We start from the raw sequence: 20,337 nt of genomic DNA, 5'->3' as shown, positions 1-20,337 counted from the left end.
ATTTACATTGAAGATTTAGAAAATATTCTTGGGTGAAACCTCCAGAAGAACCTTGTATTTCAATTGCTTGTTTAGGCCTTGTGTCTTGATTTTGAGTGTGGCCGCTGGCCGGAGTGGCCGTGCGTTTCTAGGCGCTACAGCCTGGAGCCGAGCGACCGCTACGGTCGCAGGTTCGAATCCTGCCTCGGGCATGGATGTGTGTGATGTCCTTAGGTTAGTTATGTTTAATTAGTTCTAAGTTCTAGGCGACTGATGACCTCAGAAGTTAAGTCACATAGTGCTCAGAGGCATTTGAACCATTTTTTGAGTGTGGCCTTCAGGCGATCTAAAGTTAATTGAAGGAGGTCTTTTAAAGTTTTGAGTGTTTTTCATCCTTGTTGTCATATTTTGTGTTGATGAATAAAGTTTGTATGTTGAGTGCAACTGATAACAGCTTATTTTGGCCCCTTTTCACAACCTAATCCGCTCTGTCCTGCTAGCCCAGGCATTTCATAAGCGAATGATACAAAATTTGCAGTTTGAATTTATTGTTTTGTACTGAATGTTGGCAGGTAACAACTACAATGATTAGATTTAGTCTTTTCTCGTGGTTAATAATTGTGTGTTGTACATTATTGCACAGTGTTGATTGTGTGATGTAAGTTCTGTAATACCGGTGAAATCAGTAATATAGACCAAACGAGAAACTCGACCCTAACTGAGGAGTCTCCATCTCAATACCGACTGCTTGGTTGCTTTAGCAGAGGGCCGAACCCTAAAAAAACAGTGTACGATAAGTGGACGACTGCCTTCTACGTAACGAGAGGATGTCATTATTGACTTCCCATTCTGTAACGTTTACAGTAGACTAAAATAATCACGTGTGCAAACAGTAGCAAGTACAAAACGCCACGTGCGTGCGACTGCTGTGTTAAGCCCGACGGCACCGGTGTCCCGAAGCGTTAGGCTTGTCAGATAGGGCGAGATTATTTATGAGCGCAGTCTGCCGCTTCAGCAGAAGGCGCCGACTCGCGCGTCTCGGAGTACCGCGCGAAGAGCAGGGAGGCAGCGGTCGGGCAGCCATGGCTTCGGAAAAAGCGGTCGCCGGCGTTGCCACGCAGTTCCTGGGCGCCTTCATTGGTGAGTCTGGCCACTGGCGCAGTATCGACCTTTCACGAAAGGACCTAACTGACCTTTTTTTAGAGGTATAGCAATTTTCCTTCGCAAGTCGTGTCATGTTAGGCAACACTCGACCTCTCGAAGACATTAAATATTTTCCTAGTCAGGAGCTGACTGCCAGGACCTCTGGCACAATGCAGTACTGGGTGGTGGGTGACGTCACCCGGGCATGCGAAAATGTGCAGAATAAGCATTGAAGATATCACAGCCTTTCTACAAGCAAGAAAATTCGTAGCAGAAGGAGAAAGAGGTTTGCCCCACCCCCATTCCGAGCCCCCAGCCATAAGCACTACTTCTATCTGAATTCATGTTTTTAATTTTGGGTTTTTGGGTGATCGGTTTCTCCTACCCAGACCCAGTGCTAAATTTATGGTCAGTTGGTGTTAAGTTTACTAGGATGGATCCGAATTATTTCGTATGCTTCTTTTAGTACTGTATCTGATTAATATTAAATATGAGATGAGATCTTAGCATGATGAGAGATGATATAATATCATGTCATAAGGCTATGGTACGCCTATACTGATTTTTCCAAGAGTGTTTGCCTATCGACACAGAGGGCCGAAACGATAAATATCGAACGCGCGATTCGAAATACTCCACATGACTTCGATTGTGGTGGCGGGAGTTATGAGCAGTGTTTATAGTAGTCACTACAACAACGACAAAAGAAGAAAGGTGACTAAAATACTTTAATTACGAAGTAAATGGCTTACCTCTTTCGTCATCGACGTTGTCGTCATGCAGAAGTGCATTTAATGTGTATGGTACGGGAGGAGTTCCCTTACTGCCATAATTTTGGTAAACTCTGTCTATGTCACGCAAAAATGTGGGTAAAGTGTAGGGTAACCAACGTTTCTATGCGAAAATAAGGGAGGTTCTTATATCCTTCACAAAAAATACGGGGGATTAATAGCACGGCAGTATTTGTAAAAGTTGACTATTTATTTACACATCACAATTACTTGTACATGTTTTGCAACAGATTTTGCCTCAGTCAGTAGTTTTACATCATTTCTAGCAAATTCAAAGAATTCACTGCACGATTAAGGAAAATTCATGGTAACTTGTAGTTCAGATTTGATTAAGTTTGTGTTACTTCTGTTCCTTACATCAGACCACTTACTATTCATAAGAGAAAATACTTTCTCAGTGGGAGCATTACATCCTGGTATACTCATAACAAAACAAATCAGCATACCCAAGTTTTCAAAATCAACATTATTTGATTTCAAAGTTGTAAAAACCTGTATCCAATTCTGGATAACATTACCATCTGAAGAGACAGCTCATTTAGTTGCATCATTATAACTACAAAACTCCTCATAGAATTCATCTTCATTAATACAATCCAGCTTAAGATATTCTACAACTTCATGCATGTCATTGAATGTGATGTTCCCTTTTTAGACGTAGTGCGATTAAACTCTTTAAGCTGTTATCAAATTTACTACCTAAGTAAGAATTTAAACAATCATAGAATTCAATGAAGTTGTTCTCACTACTAGATTTCAAATTTAAATCAAGAGCAGTGGCTAATAATTTATGAGTACCACTACCAAAAAACTTATCTTCCTTTCTCTGTCTAATTTTACTAATCAGTAAGTTTACAACTTCATGAGATTCCATAATACTAATGTCGGAATTCTCCAGATACTTTGCTTTTTGAATGAAAACATTTCCAATATTCACAAAAGAATTATTTGTCTCTGCTGTCTACGAACGAATGCTGACAATGCGTGCAAAAATTTAAATGATTGAAAAATATATTTACATACCGGTACGTGATAAGAAAAATAAAGTTAAAAACGGGAGATAAACGGCCACTGAGCCTAAAAGTACGGGAGCCGTGAGATTATGAAAAAATGTCTCTAAATACGGGAGATCCCGGGAAATAGGGGAGAGTTGGTCACCCTAGTAAAGTGTCACATGCGTCAACTTTTCCTTGCAACAGTAAGGTATGGAAAATCGGACACTGCAACAAGTAAAGCTGGTCTATTTCTCCTGGACAGCCTTCTCTTTTAGTGGAAGATTTCACTGATTTGCACAGCCTCCCGATGATCTGCGTGTGGACACTGGTATCAGTGAAAGTCACGAACTCTACACAATGGTTCACGAATTCGTGGTTGAATCCTTCTGCTTTTAACGTTTTGTAGGATTGAAAGCCGTCTCTAATCACTATGCTACAGGGCAGTATAAAGTGCTTTATCAAACCTACTAAAGTTATCTTGTCTCTGGAGCACACTCGTACCAAAAAGTATTTACCCGACTGTCCTTCCATGCCAGCGAATACAAAAATATGTTCGATTCAATTCTTTAAAGGTCGTCCTCTCTGGTTTCTTCTTCTTACTATATGCCACTCGCCCACTTCAACTACTCTCTTTGGTCCACCGATTGGTGCACTGTCGTTCGTCACTATTACATAACTTCTCTGTAAAACCCGAAATAGCTGCACACGATATGGGTAGATAAGTACTTTCTGCCCCTATTGCTTGCAGGATGTACTCTCTAATCCAGCAAGCTGCAACAATTATACTGGTCTGGATCGATAATTATGAACAGTCCAACCATGTATTTACCCTGATGGTCGTCCTATTACTACAACTTCTACAATGAAATTCTAAAGGATTTCACTATCACAACACTTCTTACTAACTTTTATGGATTTCGCCCCACTGCAGTCTACACATTATCTCCTTTCGTCATCCGGCATTAGTCCATATCCCCAACAAATATGGTTCAAATGGCTCTGAGCACTATGGGACTTAACTTCTGAGGTCATCAGTCCCATAGAACCTAGAACTACTTAAACCTAACTAACCTAATAACATCACACACATCCATGTCCGAGGCAGTATTCTAACCTGCGACCACAGCGGTCGCGCGGCTCCAGACTGTAGCGCATAGAACCGTTCGGCCACTCAGGCCGGTTATCTCCGACAGAAATTCAAACTATTCTCTACATTACATAAGCATGGAATTATATTCTTGCACGTCAGGCAATCGGCCGAAGAACCGTCTACGACATCAGACATCCCAAATCACTACCAACATAGATCGCATAGGTTTTCGCAGCAACTCACAAATCATAGCAACTCACAAATAATTTGTCATAAATCCCGCTACCGCAGTCGTGTGATCGATTTAGAATCACATGTCCGATATCTGTCATTTTCTGCCTGTAGTTTCGATAGGCAGACATTCTTGGAAGCTATCGATTTATCTTTTCTGAACGTGATATTACGCTTAGCTTCGCACAGCGCTCGGACAGACTACAGATTTTCTGTTCCATAATCACATTGCACGTTGTACCTCAAATGCACTTTTCTTGATGCAATAATTTACCAACAGCTGTATGTATTGTAGACATTTATTTTATTAACTTCTTGTGTGTTACCAGTTTCGGCATTACATTGATGCCCCACACGTCACAGTCGTAAAGTCGCTATACACGAAAGGAGCCATATAACTGGATCCGCGAATCAAATCGCTATGCAACAGCTGTCTGTATCGCCTGGCCACCAAGAGCTGTTGCATATCGATTTGATTCACGGATCCAGTTATATGGCTCCTTTCGTGTACAGCGATTTTACGACTATGACACGAAAGGAGCCATATAACTGGATCCGTGAATCAAATCGCTATGCAACAGCTGTCTGTATCGCCTGGCCACCAAGAGCTGTTGCATATCGATTTGATTCACGGGTCCAGTTATATGGCTCCTTTCGTGTACAGCGATTTTACGACTATGACGTGTGGGGCCTGAAGATGGCATCGATGTAAAGCCGAAACTGGTACGCATAAGAAGTTCATAAAATAAATTTCTACAATACATACGCTGTTGGTAAATTATTGCATCAAGAAATACATGCCAGCCGTTGTCTCACAGTCCATAATGGATCAACAAAGATCAAATGCACTTGTTCGCTGCACGCAAGATAGCTTTAGGTAGCAAGATTTACATAGTCTAATATGTTCTTTTAGGCTCCTCCACAGTAAACGAAGAATGTCGTTGGATTATCTTTTCCGTTGGCTGAATATGTTTTGGCTTTTGTTTATCAAGCAACCTAGATGTAACAGGGACGCTAAATAAGTAATGCAACACATTGTTTTTCTGAAAGCTGATTGGTCTTATTCAGGATTCCAATTCGTCGCATGATTCCCCATTATTTTGAGTGCAAATATCTGTTTTTCAACATAGCCTCCGTTCAATACGATGGCCTCACACCACCTTACAGGGCGGGCCTGTTTGCCCGCGTCGTACTACGTCGACGTTAACGCTGACGTCTTGCTGTTATCAATAACCTCCCCACCGTCCACGAACAGCTACCAACGGATTGCATCTTTCAATGGACCTGAGAGATGGAAGTCGGAAGCTGCGAGATCCACGCTGTACGGTGGATGAAGGAAAACGGTCCAGTGAAGTTTTGTGAGCTCCTACCGGTTGCGCAAACTTGTGTGAAGCCTTGCGTTTTCATGGAGAAGAAGAAGTTTGTTTGTACTTTTGTGGTGACGAACACGCTGAAGCAGTTTCTTCAATTTCTTGATGGCAGCATTTTACACCTCCGAGTTGATCACTGCAGCATGAAGGAGGACATCAAACAGAATAACCTCTTCAGCTTCCCCCCATGAGCCATGGACCATGCCGTTGGTGGGCAGGCTTGCGTGCCTCAGCGATACAGATAGCCGCACCGTAGGTGCAACCACAAAGGGGCGGGGGGGGGGGGTATCTGTTGATAGGCCAGACAAACGCAATTTGAGGGCATGCAGCTTTACTGTATGGTTAAATGATGATGGCGTTCTCTTGGGTAAAATATTCCGGAGGTAAAATAGTCCCCCATTCGGATCTCCGGGCGGGGAATACTCAAGAGGACGTTGTAATCAGGTGAAAGAAAACGTGCGTTTTACGGATCGGAGCGTGGAATGTCAGATCCCTTAATCGGGCAGATAGGTTACAAAATTTTAAAAGGGAAATGGATAGGTTAAAGTTAAATATAGTGGGAATTAGAGAAGTTCGGTGGCAGGAGGAACAAGACTTCTGGTCAGGTGAATACAGTGTTATAAATACAAAATCCAATAGAGGTAATGCAGGAGTAGGTTTAATAATGAATGAAAAAATAGGAGTGCGGGTAAACTACTTCAAACAGCATAGTGAACGCATTATTGTGGCCAAGATAGACACGAAGCCCACGCCAACTACAGTAGTACATGTGTATATGCCAACTAGCTCAGCAGAAATGTATGATGAGATAAAAGAAATTATTCAGATAGTGTAGGGAGACGAAAATTTAATAGTCATGTGTTACTGGAATTCGATAGTAACAAACGGAAGACAAGGAAATGTAGTAGGTGAATATCGAATGGGGGTAAGAAATGAAAGAGGAAGCCGCCTGGTAGCATTTTGCACAGAGCATAACTTAATCATTGCTAACACTTGGTTCAAGAATCATGCAAGACGTTTGTATACATGGAGGAATCCTGAAGACACTGGAAGGTTTTAGACAGATTATATAATGGTAAGACAGTGATTTAGAAACCAGGTTTTAAATTGTAAGACATTTCCAGGGCAGATGTGGACTCTGACCACCATCTATTGGTTATGAATTGTAGATTAAAACTGAAGAAACTGCAAAAAGGTGGGAATTTAAGGAGATGGGACCTGGATAATCTGACTAAACCAGGGATTGTACAGAGTTTCAGGAAGAGCATAAGGGAACGATTGACAAGAAAGGGGGAAAGAAATACAGTAGAAGAAGAATGGGTAGCTTTGAGGGATGAAGTAGTGAAGGCAGCAGAGGACCAAGTAGGTAAAAAGACGAGAGGTAGTAGAAATCCTTGGGTAACAGAAGAAATATTGGATTTAATTGATGAAAGGAGAAAATATAAAAATGCAGTAAATGAAGCAGGTAAAAAGGATTGCAAACGTCTCAAAGATGAGGTCGACAGGAGGTGCAAAATGGCTAAGCAGGGATGGCTAGAGGATAAATGTAAGAATGTAGAGGCTTATCTCACGAGGGGTAAGTTAGATACTGCCTACAGAAAAATTAAAGAGAACTTCCAAGAAAAGAGAACCACTTGTGGTGTATATCAGGAGGTAAGATGTATACCCAGTTCTAAGCAAAGAAGGGAAAGCAAAAAGGTGGTAGGAGTATATAAAGGGTCTATACAAGAGCGATGTATTTGAGGGCAATATTATGGAAATGGAAGCGGACGTAGATGAAGATGAAATGGAAGACATGATTCTGCGTGAAGAATTTGACAGAGCACTGAAAGACGTAGGTCGAAACAAGGCCCGGGAGTAGACAACATTCCGTTATAACTACTGATTCAAATGGTTCGAATGGCTCTGAGCACTATGGGACTTAACATCTATGGTCATCAGTGCCCTAGAACTTAGAACTACTTACACCTAACTAACCTAAGGACATCACACAACACCCAGCCATCACGAGGCAGAGAAAATCCCTGACACCGCATGGAATCGAACCCGGGAATCCGGGCGTGGGAATATAACTACTGATGGCCTTGGGGGAGCCAGTTCTGACAAAACTCTACCATCTGGTGAGCAAGAGGTATCAGACAGGCGAAATACCCTCAGACTTCAAGAAGAATGTAATAATTCCAATCCCAAAGAAAGCAGGTGTTGACAGATGTGAAAATTACCTAACTATCAGTTTAATAAGTCACGGCTGCTAAATACTGACGCGAATTCTTTACAGACGAATGGAAAAACTGGTAGAAGCCGACCTTGGGGAAGATGAGTTTGAATTCCGTAGAAATACTGGAACACGTGAGGCAATACTGACCCTACGACTTATCTTAGAAGCTAGATTAAGGAAAGGCAAACCTACGTTTCTAGCATTTGTAGACTTGTAGAAAGCTTTTGACAGTGTTGACTGGAATACTCTCTTTCAAATTCTGAAGGTGGCAGGGCTAAAATATAGGGAACGAAGGGCTATTTACAATTTGTTCAGAAACCAGGTGGCATTTATAAGAGTCGAAGGACATGAAAGGGAGGCGGTTCTTGGGAAGGGAGTCAGACAAGGTTGTAGCCTCTCCTCAATGTTATTCAATCTGTATATTGAGCAAGCAGTAGAGGAAACAAAAGAAAAATTCGGAGTAGGTATTAAAATCCATGGAGAAGAAATAAAAAAGTAACAGATCGGATCGGTAAGATTTTACGAAAACATGACATAACACCGGTCTTTAAACCAACAAAGAAAATAAGTCAAGTACTACGATCTGTGAAGGATAAACGCCCTCCTCTGTCGACATGTGGTGTGTATAAAATTCCATGTACCTGTGGGAAAGTTTATATTGGTACTACCAAAAGAAGCGTAAATACACGACTGAAAGAGCATAAAACTCTTTGTCGACTTGGAAAAATAGAAAAATCAGCTGTAGCGGAACATGCTCTTCAACCAGCAAAGCACCAAGTGAAGTTTTCGGATACCGAAGATTTATCTACAACGTTAAATTACTATCCACGCCTATACAGAGAAGCTATTGAAATTTATAAACATCATGATAATTTTAATAGGAAAGAGGAGGCTATGAAACTCAGCGAGATATGGACAGTGGCTCTACAAAATTGCTAATAATTTTTATCTTGACTAGGTGGTAATCGATAGTCAACCTTATCTTTGCTATGGATTATCACTGCTCGTCACGTGTCACCTGTACCACGCCCCCCTTTCTCACAATACACACTCCTGGAAATTGAAATAAGAACACCGTTAATTCATTGTCCCAGGAAGGGGAAACTTTATTGACACATTCCTGGGGTCAGATACATCACATGATCACACTGACAGAACCACAGGCACATAGCCACAGGCAACAGAGCATGCACAATGTCGGCACTAGTACAGTGTATATCCACCTTTCGCAGCACTGCAGGCTGCTATTCTCCCATGGAGACGATCGTAGAGATGCTGGATGTAGTCCTGTGGAACGGCTTGCCATGCCATTTCCACCTGGCGCCTCAGTTGGACCAGCGTTCGTGCTGGACGTGCAGACCGCATGAGACGACGCTTCATCCAGTCCAAAACATGCTCAATGGGGGACAGATCCGGAGATCTTGCTGGCCAGGGTAGTTGACTTACACCTTCTAGAGCACGTTGCGTGGCACGGGATACATGCGGACGTCCATTGTCCTGTTGGAACAGCAAGTTCCCTTGCCGGTCTAGGAATGGTAGAACGATGGGTTCGATGACGGTTTGATTGTACCGTGCACTATTCAGTGTCCCCTCGACGATCACCAGAGGTGTACGGCCAGTGTAGGAGATCGCTCCCCACACCATGATGCCGGGTGTTGGCCCTGCGTGCCTCGGTCGTATGCAGTCCTGATTGTGGCGCTCACCTGCACGGCGCCAAACACTCATACGACCATCATTGGCACCAAGGCAGAAGCGACTCTCATCGCTGAAGACGACACGTCCCCATTCGTCCCTCCATTCACGCCTGTCGCGACACCACTGGAGGCGGGCTGCACGATGTTGGGGCGTGAGCGGAAGACGGCCTAACGGTGTGCGGGACCGTAGCCCAGCTTCATGGAGACGGTTGCGAATGGTCCTCACCGATACCCCAGGAGCAACAGTGTCCCTAATTTGCTGGGAAGTGGCGGTGCGGTCCCCTACGGCACTGCGTAGGATCCTACTGTCTTGGCGTGCATCCGTGCGTCGCTGCGGTCCGGTCCCGGGTCGACGGGTACGTGCACCTTCAGCCGACCACTGGCGACAACATCGATGTACCGTGGAGACCTCACGCCCCACGTGTTGAGCAATTCGGCGGTACGTCCAACCGGCTTCCCGCATGCCCACTATACGCCCTCGCTCAAAGTCCGTCAACTGCACATACGGTTCACGTCCACGCTGTCGCGGCATGCTACCAGTGTTAAAGACTGCGATGGAGTTCCGTATGCCACGGCAAACTGGCTGACACTGACGGTGGCGGTGCACAAATGCTGCGCAGCTAGCGCCATTCGACGGCCAACACCGCGGTTCCTGGTGTGTCCGCTGTGCCGTGCGTCTGATCATTGCTTGTACAGCCCTCTCGCAGTGTCCGGAGCAAGTATGGTGGGTCTGACACACCGGTGTAAATGTGTTCTTTTTTCCATTTCCAGGAGTGTACAAGTCGCTCTCAGACACCCGACCAGTCAGTCGGCAAGACTCAGCGGAGCAGCGCCTCTGAGGATGTCCAGCGCAGTCCTGGACGAAACGTAAGGAGCAGAAAAAGTTGTTGGATCACGACCTCATATCCCGCAAAGTATATCAACAGCCAAGAAATAAAAAGTTTGAGGTTCGCCGATGACATTGTAGTTCTGTCAGAGACAGCAACGGAATTGGAAGAGCAGTTGAACGGACTGGACAGTGTCTTGAAAGGAGGATATAAGATGAACATCAACAAAAGCAAAACGAGGATAATGGAATGTAGTCGAATTAAGTCGGGTGATGTTGAGGGAATTAGATTAGGAAATGAGACACTTAAAGTTGTAAAGGAGTTTTGCTATTTGTGGAGCAAAATAACTAATGATGGTCGAAGTAGAGAGGATATAAAATGTAGACTGGCAATGGCAAAGAAAGCGTTTCTGAATAAGAGAATTTTGTTAACGTCGGGTATTGATTTAAGTGTCAGGAAGTCGTTTCTGAAAATATTTGTATGGAGTGTAGCCACGTATGGAAGTGAAACATGGACGATAAATAGTTTGGACAAGAAGAGAATAGATGCTTTCGAAATGTGGTGCTACAGAAGAATGGTGAAGATTAGATGGGTAGATCACATAACTAATAAGGAAGTATTTAATAGAATGGGGGAGAAGAAGAGTTTCTGGCACAACTTGACTAGACGAAGGGATCGGTTGGTAGGACATGTTCTGAGACATCAAGGGATCATTAATTTAGTACTGGAGGGCACCTTGGAGGGTAAAAATCGTAGAGCAAGACCAAGAGATGAATACACTAAGCAGATTCAGAAGGATGTAGGTTGCAGTAGGTACATTGAGATGAAGCAGCTTGCACCGGAAGAGCAGGATGGAGAGCTGCATCAGTCTCAGGACTAAAGACCACAACAACAACCCCCTCAGAGTCTCAGAAAACTGTCGCCATTAATTCAGCGGCTGACGGATGGGCTCTAAACTTTTTCTTTGAGAGGAGGCTGTGTTTTGTTTCCGGTTCGAAGTTATGAACCCATGTTTCATCGCCTGTAAAAAATGTTTGACATAAAACTGTCACGGTCAGCTTCGAAGGCGGCAGCACTTCCGCACACATTTTCGTTCGTGACTCTTTATGGTCTTATGCTAGGCTGCGAGAATGTCTGAATAAACCAGCTGGCGGACGAATATGTCATCACTGTCAGTAGTGAACAGAGAACAGCGAGGCGTATGCCTGTGATCCGCCGATCACCTCGAAAGAGAGTGTCCACACTACACAGGAGTCACAGCTGTGTGCAGCCATCTGACACGCGATGGTTACAGACGCCTCGCCCAACGACTCACCGTGCTTTTGTTCACTGCTAGGCCCCCGTAGATATTCTGGAAGCACCCATTAATTTCTGTGATGCTGCGCTTTTCCGTCAAAAGAAACGGAATGACAGCTTTCTGCTCGGAACGCACCTCAGTTACAGACGACATTTCGAAGGCTATTGCGCCACCACCTATCGGAGCTTCATGAAACTATAGGGGTTGAAGCATTTTTCAGTCGGAACTAGCCGTGAGAAAATGTGTTGCATGACTTATTGAACGCCTGTCAGTATCTGATTTTTCCGAAAATACGTATGTCGCGGAAGGCATCAAGCGTGAAGAGATGTAAACGATCCTAAATAGTGTTTGCGTTGGCCACAGTTGTCATGATAACTTGGACCACTACCAGAGGTCCCAGCTCAGGCGAAAGACCTCCTTAGCAAATACTGGCCCCGCCGGCCTCCGTCCCTGGCGAGGTGCTTGTTTCACGGTGTCATACACCTGGGTGACGTCGTATCTGGATAACACAATCGACCTTTCGTGACACGAACCGTGTTTCATCTGTTGAGGAGACCTGCGAGGTGCCAGGGTGGAGAAGAGTTTGTACCTCTTTAATTCAGACGAACTTTGCATGAGAACTGGACGTGCAGTCGACCCCCTCCTTACATACCACATAACTGATTATGTGCGCAACAGTAACGGAAGAAAATGATGGTGGACCCTGCTAGTTGGTCAAATAAGGAGTGCACACGCACAATAATTTAATGAAAATCGTAATCGACTCAGAAAAAAGAGAACTTTATCATAATAAACAACATTAAATGGTATTCTGCATATATCTAAGAAATGTTATGCAGATTAAATATTACAATGAGATTTATTATACATCACAACATAAATGTACATGATTATCGACATAAACAGTGGGTCAACGGGCAGGGTATACTGAAATATTACGAGAATAAGAGTTGGCTCGAGAACAAGGAGCTCCTACTCTCTGTGATGCATACGATTGAAGATAGTGACTGGAAGCCCTAATGAATCAAATATTAATCTCCCGACAATATATATCATTATCGCTATTAGTAGTGAGAGCTCAAGCGGGATCACATGGAGAAACAAGCAAGGTGGACATGTAACAAAGCGAACGCGCGTGCTGCTGAGGGGTTCAGTATAAAATTGATAAGGTCCTACAATGCCGGAGCCGCAAAAAACTCTACCAGCACTGAAATCTGCAGCACGTCGTCGGTAGGCAGCGTCCTGATGATGTAGGCGCCGACTTCTGCTGTGGAGCAACTATGTGTCAACACCTGGCCCCGAAGGCTGCCAGAGAATTCCAAGTTCTTCCGAAAACTAGCGACCAATTCGCTAGACCTTCCGACTCTGAGGAAGATCAGATCCACAATCCCCTTCTGTGATGCGATACAAGCAGCGAAGCCAGTATTGCTCAACTCCCTACTCTCCTCGAAAACCGCGAATCAGCATTCAGTGCTGATCCAAAATTCCCCCACACAGTCTCTGGATATCATTCTCGCCAAAAGCGACCGTTCCCTCCAATTTCGAGCAGGGTTTTATGGCGCCAACTAGCCTCAGTTTAAGTTGACCAATCGTGCCTCTGCTATTCAGCTGAGGGCACTGAACGTGCCGTTTGGCCGGCTACAAAAACAACCTGCCTAGACCACTGACCATCCGTCGCACCCAGCAGGGCACAGTCCACAAGTATCCTTAGAATCATGTGGACAGTGCAGTCAGTCGGTGCCAGGAATCTTCGTTCCAGGTGCGCCAGAATGGTAAATACATGAACTGCGGCGACATTCAGACGTCTGGGAGTCGTTTCGGCCTGCATACAATAGGCGAAACTCGACCGACGTCAGTCGTTCCTCCAGGAACGAACCCCTCAGAAATCAGGGAAGTGCAGCCCCCAACCGGAAATGCCGTGTGCCGCATCCTCCGATGCTTGCCTCGCACAGGCTACCCATGGGACTAAACCAACATGCATGGAAATCAAGTACAAATACTTTCATTACAATAACCTTGTTCGGTCTGTTACTACTGTGAAATGACATAGAACATTAATGAAATAGATGAAAATGAGAGGAGACATGCAAAAGAGGGCATGGAACCTCTCAGACCCACATCAGTCTTCCCTGCGTAGTGTGCTTCGACACACGTGTGCCTACCCCAGCGTTGTACTTCGTCAAATATGGCGAATTCCTCTTCCTATTCTGCTTTACAGAGCGGTCGAGCCTCCGACCTCCATTAGGGTGCGTGGACATCCAATATCTTGCCCCGCGTTAGCACACTGGACTCGCATTCGGGAGGACGACGGTTCAATCCCGTCTCCGGCCATCCTGATTTAGGTTTTCCGTGATTTCCCTAAATCGTTTCAGGCAAATGCCGGGATGGTTCCTTTGAAAGGGCACGGCCGATTTCCTTCCCAATCCTTCCCTAACCCGAGCTGGCGCTCCGTCTCTAATGACCTCGTTGTCGACGGGACGTTAAACACTAACCACCACCACCACCATCTTGCCCCGCCTTCTCGTCATTTCAGTATCCTTAACCATTTCCGTTGATGGTCACGTCAATAGCACGCGAACAGCTTCGCCGAGTTGCTCGTTCACACGCGCCGGGTGCAAATAAACCTCCGTTTTCTCAGAGTCGCCTATGCCAGTGGCTCTCCGAACTTTCGGCCCGTGCCGTCGTTAGAATGGTTCCCCAATTGCTTCTGCTTCGCTTGCTTATCGCGACACTTGTCAACACGCCATCTGTCAGCATTCACTCTCGTGAATCAATGGTCCTCAGCGGTTGACTGTAATGGGTGACGATCGCGAGTCGCCTCATCTACCTTTTTTATGTGCAATGTTATATATGTTTAACAACGGGCAACTGCCAGTCTTCACGCCATCTGCAAGTCTTCCTGATATCTGGTACTACGATTTGGAGATGTGTCTTTCCCAAATGTGTCTTCATGATCTACGATCATAATCGCTCAGTTTCCAATGTTATCTATCAGCTCTGTACTTCTTGAACGTAGCTTAGAACGCCGCGAGTTTCAATAGCCAATCCAGCTGAATATCTGACCCTGTCATGTTACAGGTTTGGTGTTTTATAGGAGACTTCACTGTCTTTGCAGCACCGTGTTCTGATTCCATTAAATACCTTTTATCACATAATCTGTTGTATGGAAACACACAGAATAGCTTCGGTGATACATATTATTCTATGGGCCACTACACTGAGATACCGGTGACACCAAACACAGTATCGCAATTCAAGTTTTCTGTGTAAATTGTGTCATTATGACGTTAAGTATTTTAACGGCTATATTTCTCCGAGATATATCCAAAACACTGACAGCTTAAGGTCTTAAATCTTTAGACGCTTAAATCTCTACAGCATGTTGTCTACTATTTGCAGCCGACCCATAACAGTGTAGAGTTTTGGGATTCAAATATCAGGCGCTATAAAGTTCTGTAAGCTCCATCGCACGTAAAACGTCTTTCTTTTCAGATTTTTTTTTGTAATTGTAAGAAGTTTTATAAGGAACCATTCAACATCATTTAAACATGAATCACTAGTAACACGTTTCCAGATTGTATGAGATGCAGGAGCAATAATTTCACAGAAGTATGGCACTGTGTCTTGGAGATCCAGTCAGAGCTTTGAGTTCATTTTTTTCCTTTCAGAGAAAGAAGCAGACTGGAGTTTTTATTCAGTTAAATCCAAAGTTATTTTCAGTCAGTATTCTTGTACATCAGATTGTCAGTGTACTTCATTTTTGTGTAATTCGTCATCAGGTGTGTGCTGCTACTGAACCTTTAACCACTGTTTCATGACTTTTCTATTCACATACCGTGCTTTATTAAAAGAACAGTCACCAGAGATGGCTATTAAATTCCTAACTCAGTTGTATGATGTACAGCATTATAAAGGACCAATTAAAGCCTCCAATTCAGAGCGTGAGGTGAACACGTGTACTTATGCAGTTTTATCCCTTAAAGGAAAAACAAGTACCCAGACTGGAATCTACAGGACGGCAGGTAAACTACGCATAAGACGGTAATATCATCATTCACGAATGGGTACAGAAAATAGAAAAGAAACGTATTGAGACGTCCCATTACCACTTCACTCAGAAATTGTGCAGAACTGAACACACCCAGGTTGATAGGGAAGCCTTAACTCATGCACCGCAGGTAATTTGTAAGGATGACCTACTGACAAACCGACCTGTTAAATTCCAGATGGACAGCCAAACGAAGTTACATTTCTGTGTGACTTTTCTGTATGTTACGTTTGACTTGAGCTACTTTTTTTCAGTATACAGACTCGATTTTTATAATTTTCTAATGCTCTCTATATCGTTTAGGTTGCTTAGTGAAGGATACAAGTTTTGTTTCAGCCAACCTCAAGATTAGTTTTAGATTCTTAGTTTGGCCACCCTGTAGATTAGTTTACATCTTGAAGTACAGTTTAAGAGTTACTGTCTCCGCTTCGCCTACCACATGTGAGTTAAAAGTCTCTACTCTTTCCTTACAGCTAACCTCATATCACTGAACACTGGTTACGTCGTCGGGTGGTCGGCTGTGGCTATCCCTGTCCTGGAGAACAATGGGACAGCCAACGATACCGCTCCGTTGGATCGGCCGCTGACTAAAGACGAATCATCATGGGTGGCGACAGTCCTCTTCATTGCTTGGATCGCGGGCCCTGCAGCTTGCAGCTTCATAAGCCAGCGCTGGGGCTACAAGGTCGCTGGTTACCTGGTGGGTACCATTTCGGCCATGGCCGGAGTGATCATCATGCTGGCGCCATCACTGGCCACCATGCTGGTGGGACGAGTCTTGACTGGATTTGCTGCCGGCTGTACACCTGTGGTCACCACGACCTACATAACCGAAGCGGCACAGGAACACATACGGGGCGCTGTCGGTACTTTCTTTGGGCTCCTCTTCAATGGTGGTATCCTGATCGCTTACCTCATGGGCGCCGTAGCCTCGTACCAAATCGTTTGTGCTATGGCCGTCATCTTGCCAATTGTATACCTACTGGGGTTCTTCTTCCTGCCCGAATCACCACAGTATCTACTGTCCAAGGGTAGAGATGGCGACGCTGTCAAGTCCTTGAGATGGTTCCGCGCTGCTGGCCACAACGTCAGTCAGGAGCTGGAACAGTTGCGGTCGAATCTCGACAGTGGCGCGTCGGAAAACGGGGGGAGAGGGCTTTCGGTGGTTCAGTTCTTCAAGGACAGGACGTGCCGCCTCGGCTTCATTACCGTCATCATGATCATCCTCAACCAGCAGTTCGCTGGCGTTACGATAGCTCTGAACTACTTAGTGCAGATGTTCTCCGCAACCGGCAACAGTTCCACAGCGGCCTGGTCAGCCGTAGTGGTTGGCGCCCTGCAGTTTCTGGCGACCTTCGTATCCTCCGCACTGGTGGACCGGGCTGGGCGTCGCCCACTCCTGATGGCCACCAACGGCGGGATGGCCGCCTGCCTGCTCGCTCTGGGCGGCTACTCCTTCGCCCAGGACCGCGGATCGGACGTGGCTTCTGTCTGGTGGCTGCCTGTGGCCGCCATGTCGCTGCTGCTCTTTCTCAACGCCATAGGCGTCGGCCCACTGTTCTTCGTGATCGTCAACGAGCTGTTCGCTCCAGAGGCCGCACCAGTTGGTGTCTCCATCGGCCTCGGTTGTCAGATGGTGGTCGCCACCTTCGTCATGAAGTCGTATGTCATACTCGTCGACTGGTTGCAGCTCTACGGTTGCTACTGGTTCTACAGCACTTGTTGTATCTTCAGTAACGTGTACATATTCTTTTTCCTACCGGAGACAAAGAATCGTCCCATTAGTGAAATTCTTCGAGATCTAAGGAGAGAGCGGAGAAGGAGGAATGAAGACGCAGAAAAGTACGATCAGGTGTCTACGAAGGAGAGTCATAAGCAAGTTGCATAGTAGTGTACAACATCTACAAAGTATTAGAGCGAAACCAGTGATTTGCCCGATAGTGATTTAACTTGAAGGGCAGGGCTGAATTCAGGTTCCTAGATCATCCCTTTGTACTTTTGTTAGCTTTCCTTTCTTATTTGTGCAGAGGGCAAATGAACTCACTTCTGGCAGAACTAAAGTGCGTATACTGTGTGAAATGATTCTGTTACAAAAGTCGAAGTCAAGTATGTATTGTGCGCTATTTAGAGTATAAGGAATTACAAAGGAAGATTTTAACTCTGTGGCTTTAGGGCTTTTCTTCTATCGACAGTTAAATTTACAGTTATATAACGATTTAAGAACCGTATCGAAAGTGTCTAAACCCGAAACCGAAAACTTCGAAATACCAGGTGATCAAAAAGTCACTATAAATTTGAAAACTTAAAAAACCACGAAATAATGTAGATAGAGAGATACAAATTGACACACATGCTTGGAATGACATGGGGTTTAGGGCTTTTCCTCTATCGACAGTTAAATTTACAGTTATATAACGATTTAAGAACCGTATCGAAAGTGTCTAAACCCGAAACCGAAAACTTCGAAATACCAGGTGATCAAAAAGTCAGTATAAATTTGAAAACTTAATAAACCACGAAATAATGTAGATAGAGAGGTACAAATTGACACACATGCTTGGAATGACATGGGGTTTTAACAGAAACAAAATAATACAAAAGTTCAAAAAATGATGACAGATGGCCCTTCATCCGATCAGAATAGCAATAGTTAGCATAACAAAGTAAGACAAAGCAAAGATGATGTTCTTCACAGGAAATGCTCCATATGTCCACCATCATTCCTCAACAATAGCTGCAGTCGAGGAATAATGTTGTGAATAGCACTGTAAGACATGTCCGGAGTTACGGTGAGGCATTGGCGTGGGATGTTGCCTTTCAGGATCCCTAGAGATGTCGGTCGATCACGATACACTTGCGACTTCAGGTAACCCCCAAGCCAATAATCGCACGGACTGAGGTCTGGTGACCTGGGACGCCAAGCATGACGAAAGTGGCGGCTGAGTACACGATCATCACCAAACGACGCGCGCAAGAGCTCTTTCACGTGTCTAGCAATATGAGGTGATTTTTTTGTTCTAATAGAACCCCATGTCATTCCAAGCATGTGTGTCAATTTTTACGTCTCTATCTACATTATTTCGTGGTTTATTAAGTTTTCAAATTTATACTGACTTTTTGATCACCCTGTACCTGCTGGCGTAAAGACTGCCCATCGTTTTCAAGTCAACCATAAATCACACTGTACTGCACAATCAGTGTGGCTCTAGTTTCACATCTTATGACACTGGACTAAACTGGCTTTCGCGAAGCCTGGGTATACTTCCAATGTTCGTCAATGCGTGATTGGGCATGTGAAATTCCAGCAACAAAATAACAGCCTTACTACTTTAGCGGTAGCTGTAAAGAATTTCTTATGTACATGACAACTGGATAAAGTAAATTATTCCTGTGATCTCTCTTCCGCCGAATGCGAGTGTAAACCTGAAAATTTTTGCAGTTTTGTTGTTGTATTGTGTGGACAATGTGATACGTGTCTGTACTGTGTTCATAATGACTGTTTCATCAAATAAATTTTTCGAACCTTTAATAAAGTATATGGAATGTCTGGTTCTCATTTAACGTCAGATACTTATAAAACTGAAACTGTAGCTTACAAACATAGTGACACTATTGTTGGATGAGTGGTACGTCCTGCATGTTGAGTGGCTCCATTTATACAGCTTTGTGAAGAAAACAGCAGATTGCTGAATACATTGCACTCTAACAAGGAACCCCTTTAGTGCGAGGTCGCAAGGTCAGTCCTTAGCAAGGCTCATTTGAAAGAGTTCTGCTAACAGTTATGACAGGAAAAATATTAGCTTCTAAAGACTGACCATGGGCATCAGGAGGGCGACAGAAATTGAGTGCTCTGGAGGTGCAGAGATCAACCTTCCGTGGGGTGTATGTATTGCACTTCAAAAAATTGGATAACGTTGACATTCAGGAGATATTCAAAACAAACCATTAACTTGCACCATAAATACCAGATGAAAAGTAGCGAGTCACAGTGATCACAAAGTCCACACCATCCAGATGGAAAACAAACTCATTGGGGCCACAAACCGTTCACGAAGTTCAGCTAGGTGTCCATTCTTTAAGAACTGCATGTAGGACCATATTGGTGTAACGGGGTGATGAGAAATGATGGAATGTGATGGCATGCAACGGAATACGAAATAGTCTGTCGTGGAGATCATCATGAAACTGGATAACCTTTAAGACATAGATAAAGAAACTGTGATAAAATGTTTTATAGGCACGCATAGAAAGAACATCCAGAGGCAGAATTTGTTCAATAGCTCTGGGTGCTATGAACTATATTGTCACACACTTTTCAAGAGGGAACTTTTGGAGTCGTCATTCTTCCGACTGATTTGTTGCGGCCCGTCATGAATTCCTCTCCTGTGCTAACCTTTTCATCTCAAAGTATAACCTGAAACCTTCATTCTCAATTATTTCCTGGGTGTATTCCAATCTCTGTTTTTTTCTACAGCCTTACCTTCTACAGCTCCCTCTACTGCAATGGAAGTTGTTCCGTGATGTCTTAACAGATGACCTACCAACATGTATCTTCTTCTTGTCAGTATTCTTAATTTATTCATTTCTTTGTCGATTCTGTGGGGTACTTCCTCAATCGTTACTTTATCAGAATACCTAATTTTCAACATTCTTC

At 44.2% G+C, this 20,337-nt stretch overlaps 1 protein-coding gene across 1 annotated transcript; it reads left to right on the top strand.

Moving 5' to 3' along the window:
- The first annotated feature begins 986 nt into the window (after nucleotides 1-986).
- On the top strand, nucleotides 987-19,219 carry LOC126278090 (facilitated trehalose transporter Tret1-like). The gene is made up of 2 exons (XM_049977933.1): nucleotides 987-1,119; nucleotides 16,157-19,219. Exons 1-2 carry the CDS (start codon nucleotides 1,062-1,064, stop codon nucleotides 17,569-17,571), a joined length of 1,473 nt encoding a protein of 490 aa, XP_049833890.1. The 5' UTR covers nucleotides 987-1,061; the 3' UTR covers nucleotides 17,572-19,219.
- The last annotated feature ends 1,118 nt before the right edge of the window (nucleotides 19,220-20,337 follow it).

Source organism: Schistocerca gregaria, chromosome 6 (genome assembly GCF_023897955.1).
Source record: "Schistocerca gregaria isolate iqSchGreg1 chromosome 6, iqSchGreg1.2, whole genome shotgun sequence".
Taxonomy (NCBI): Eukaryota; Metazoa; Arthropoda; class Insecta; order Orthoptera; family Acrididae; genus Schistocerca; species Schistocerca gregaria.
This window is presented reverse-complemented; position numbering and strand designations above follow the sequence as displayed.

What these genes read in the sequence shown, in the direction of transcription:
- LOC126278090 (XM_049977933.1), top strand. Translation starts at nt 1,062, where the DNA reads ATGGCTTCGGAAAAAGCGGTCGCCGGCGTTGCCACGCAGTTCCTGGGC. An exon ending in GTTCCTGGGCGCCTTCATTG is followed by an intron (nt 1,120 to 16,156) that starts GTGAGTCTGGCC and finishes CTTTCCTTACAG; the next exon opens with CTAACCTCATATCACTGAAC.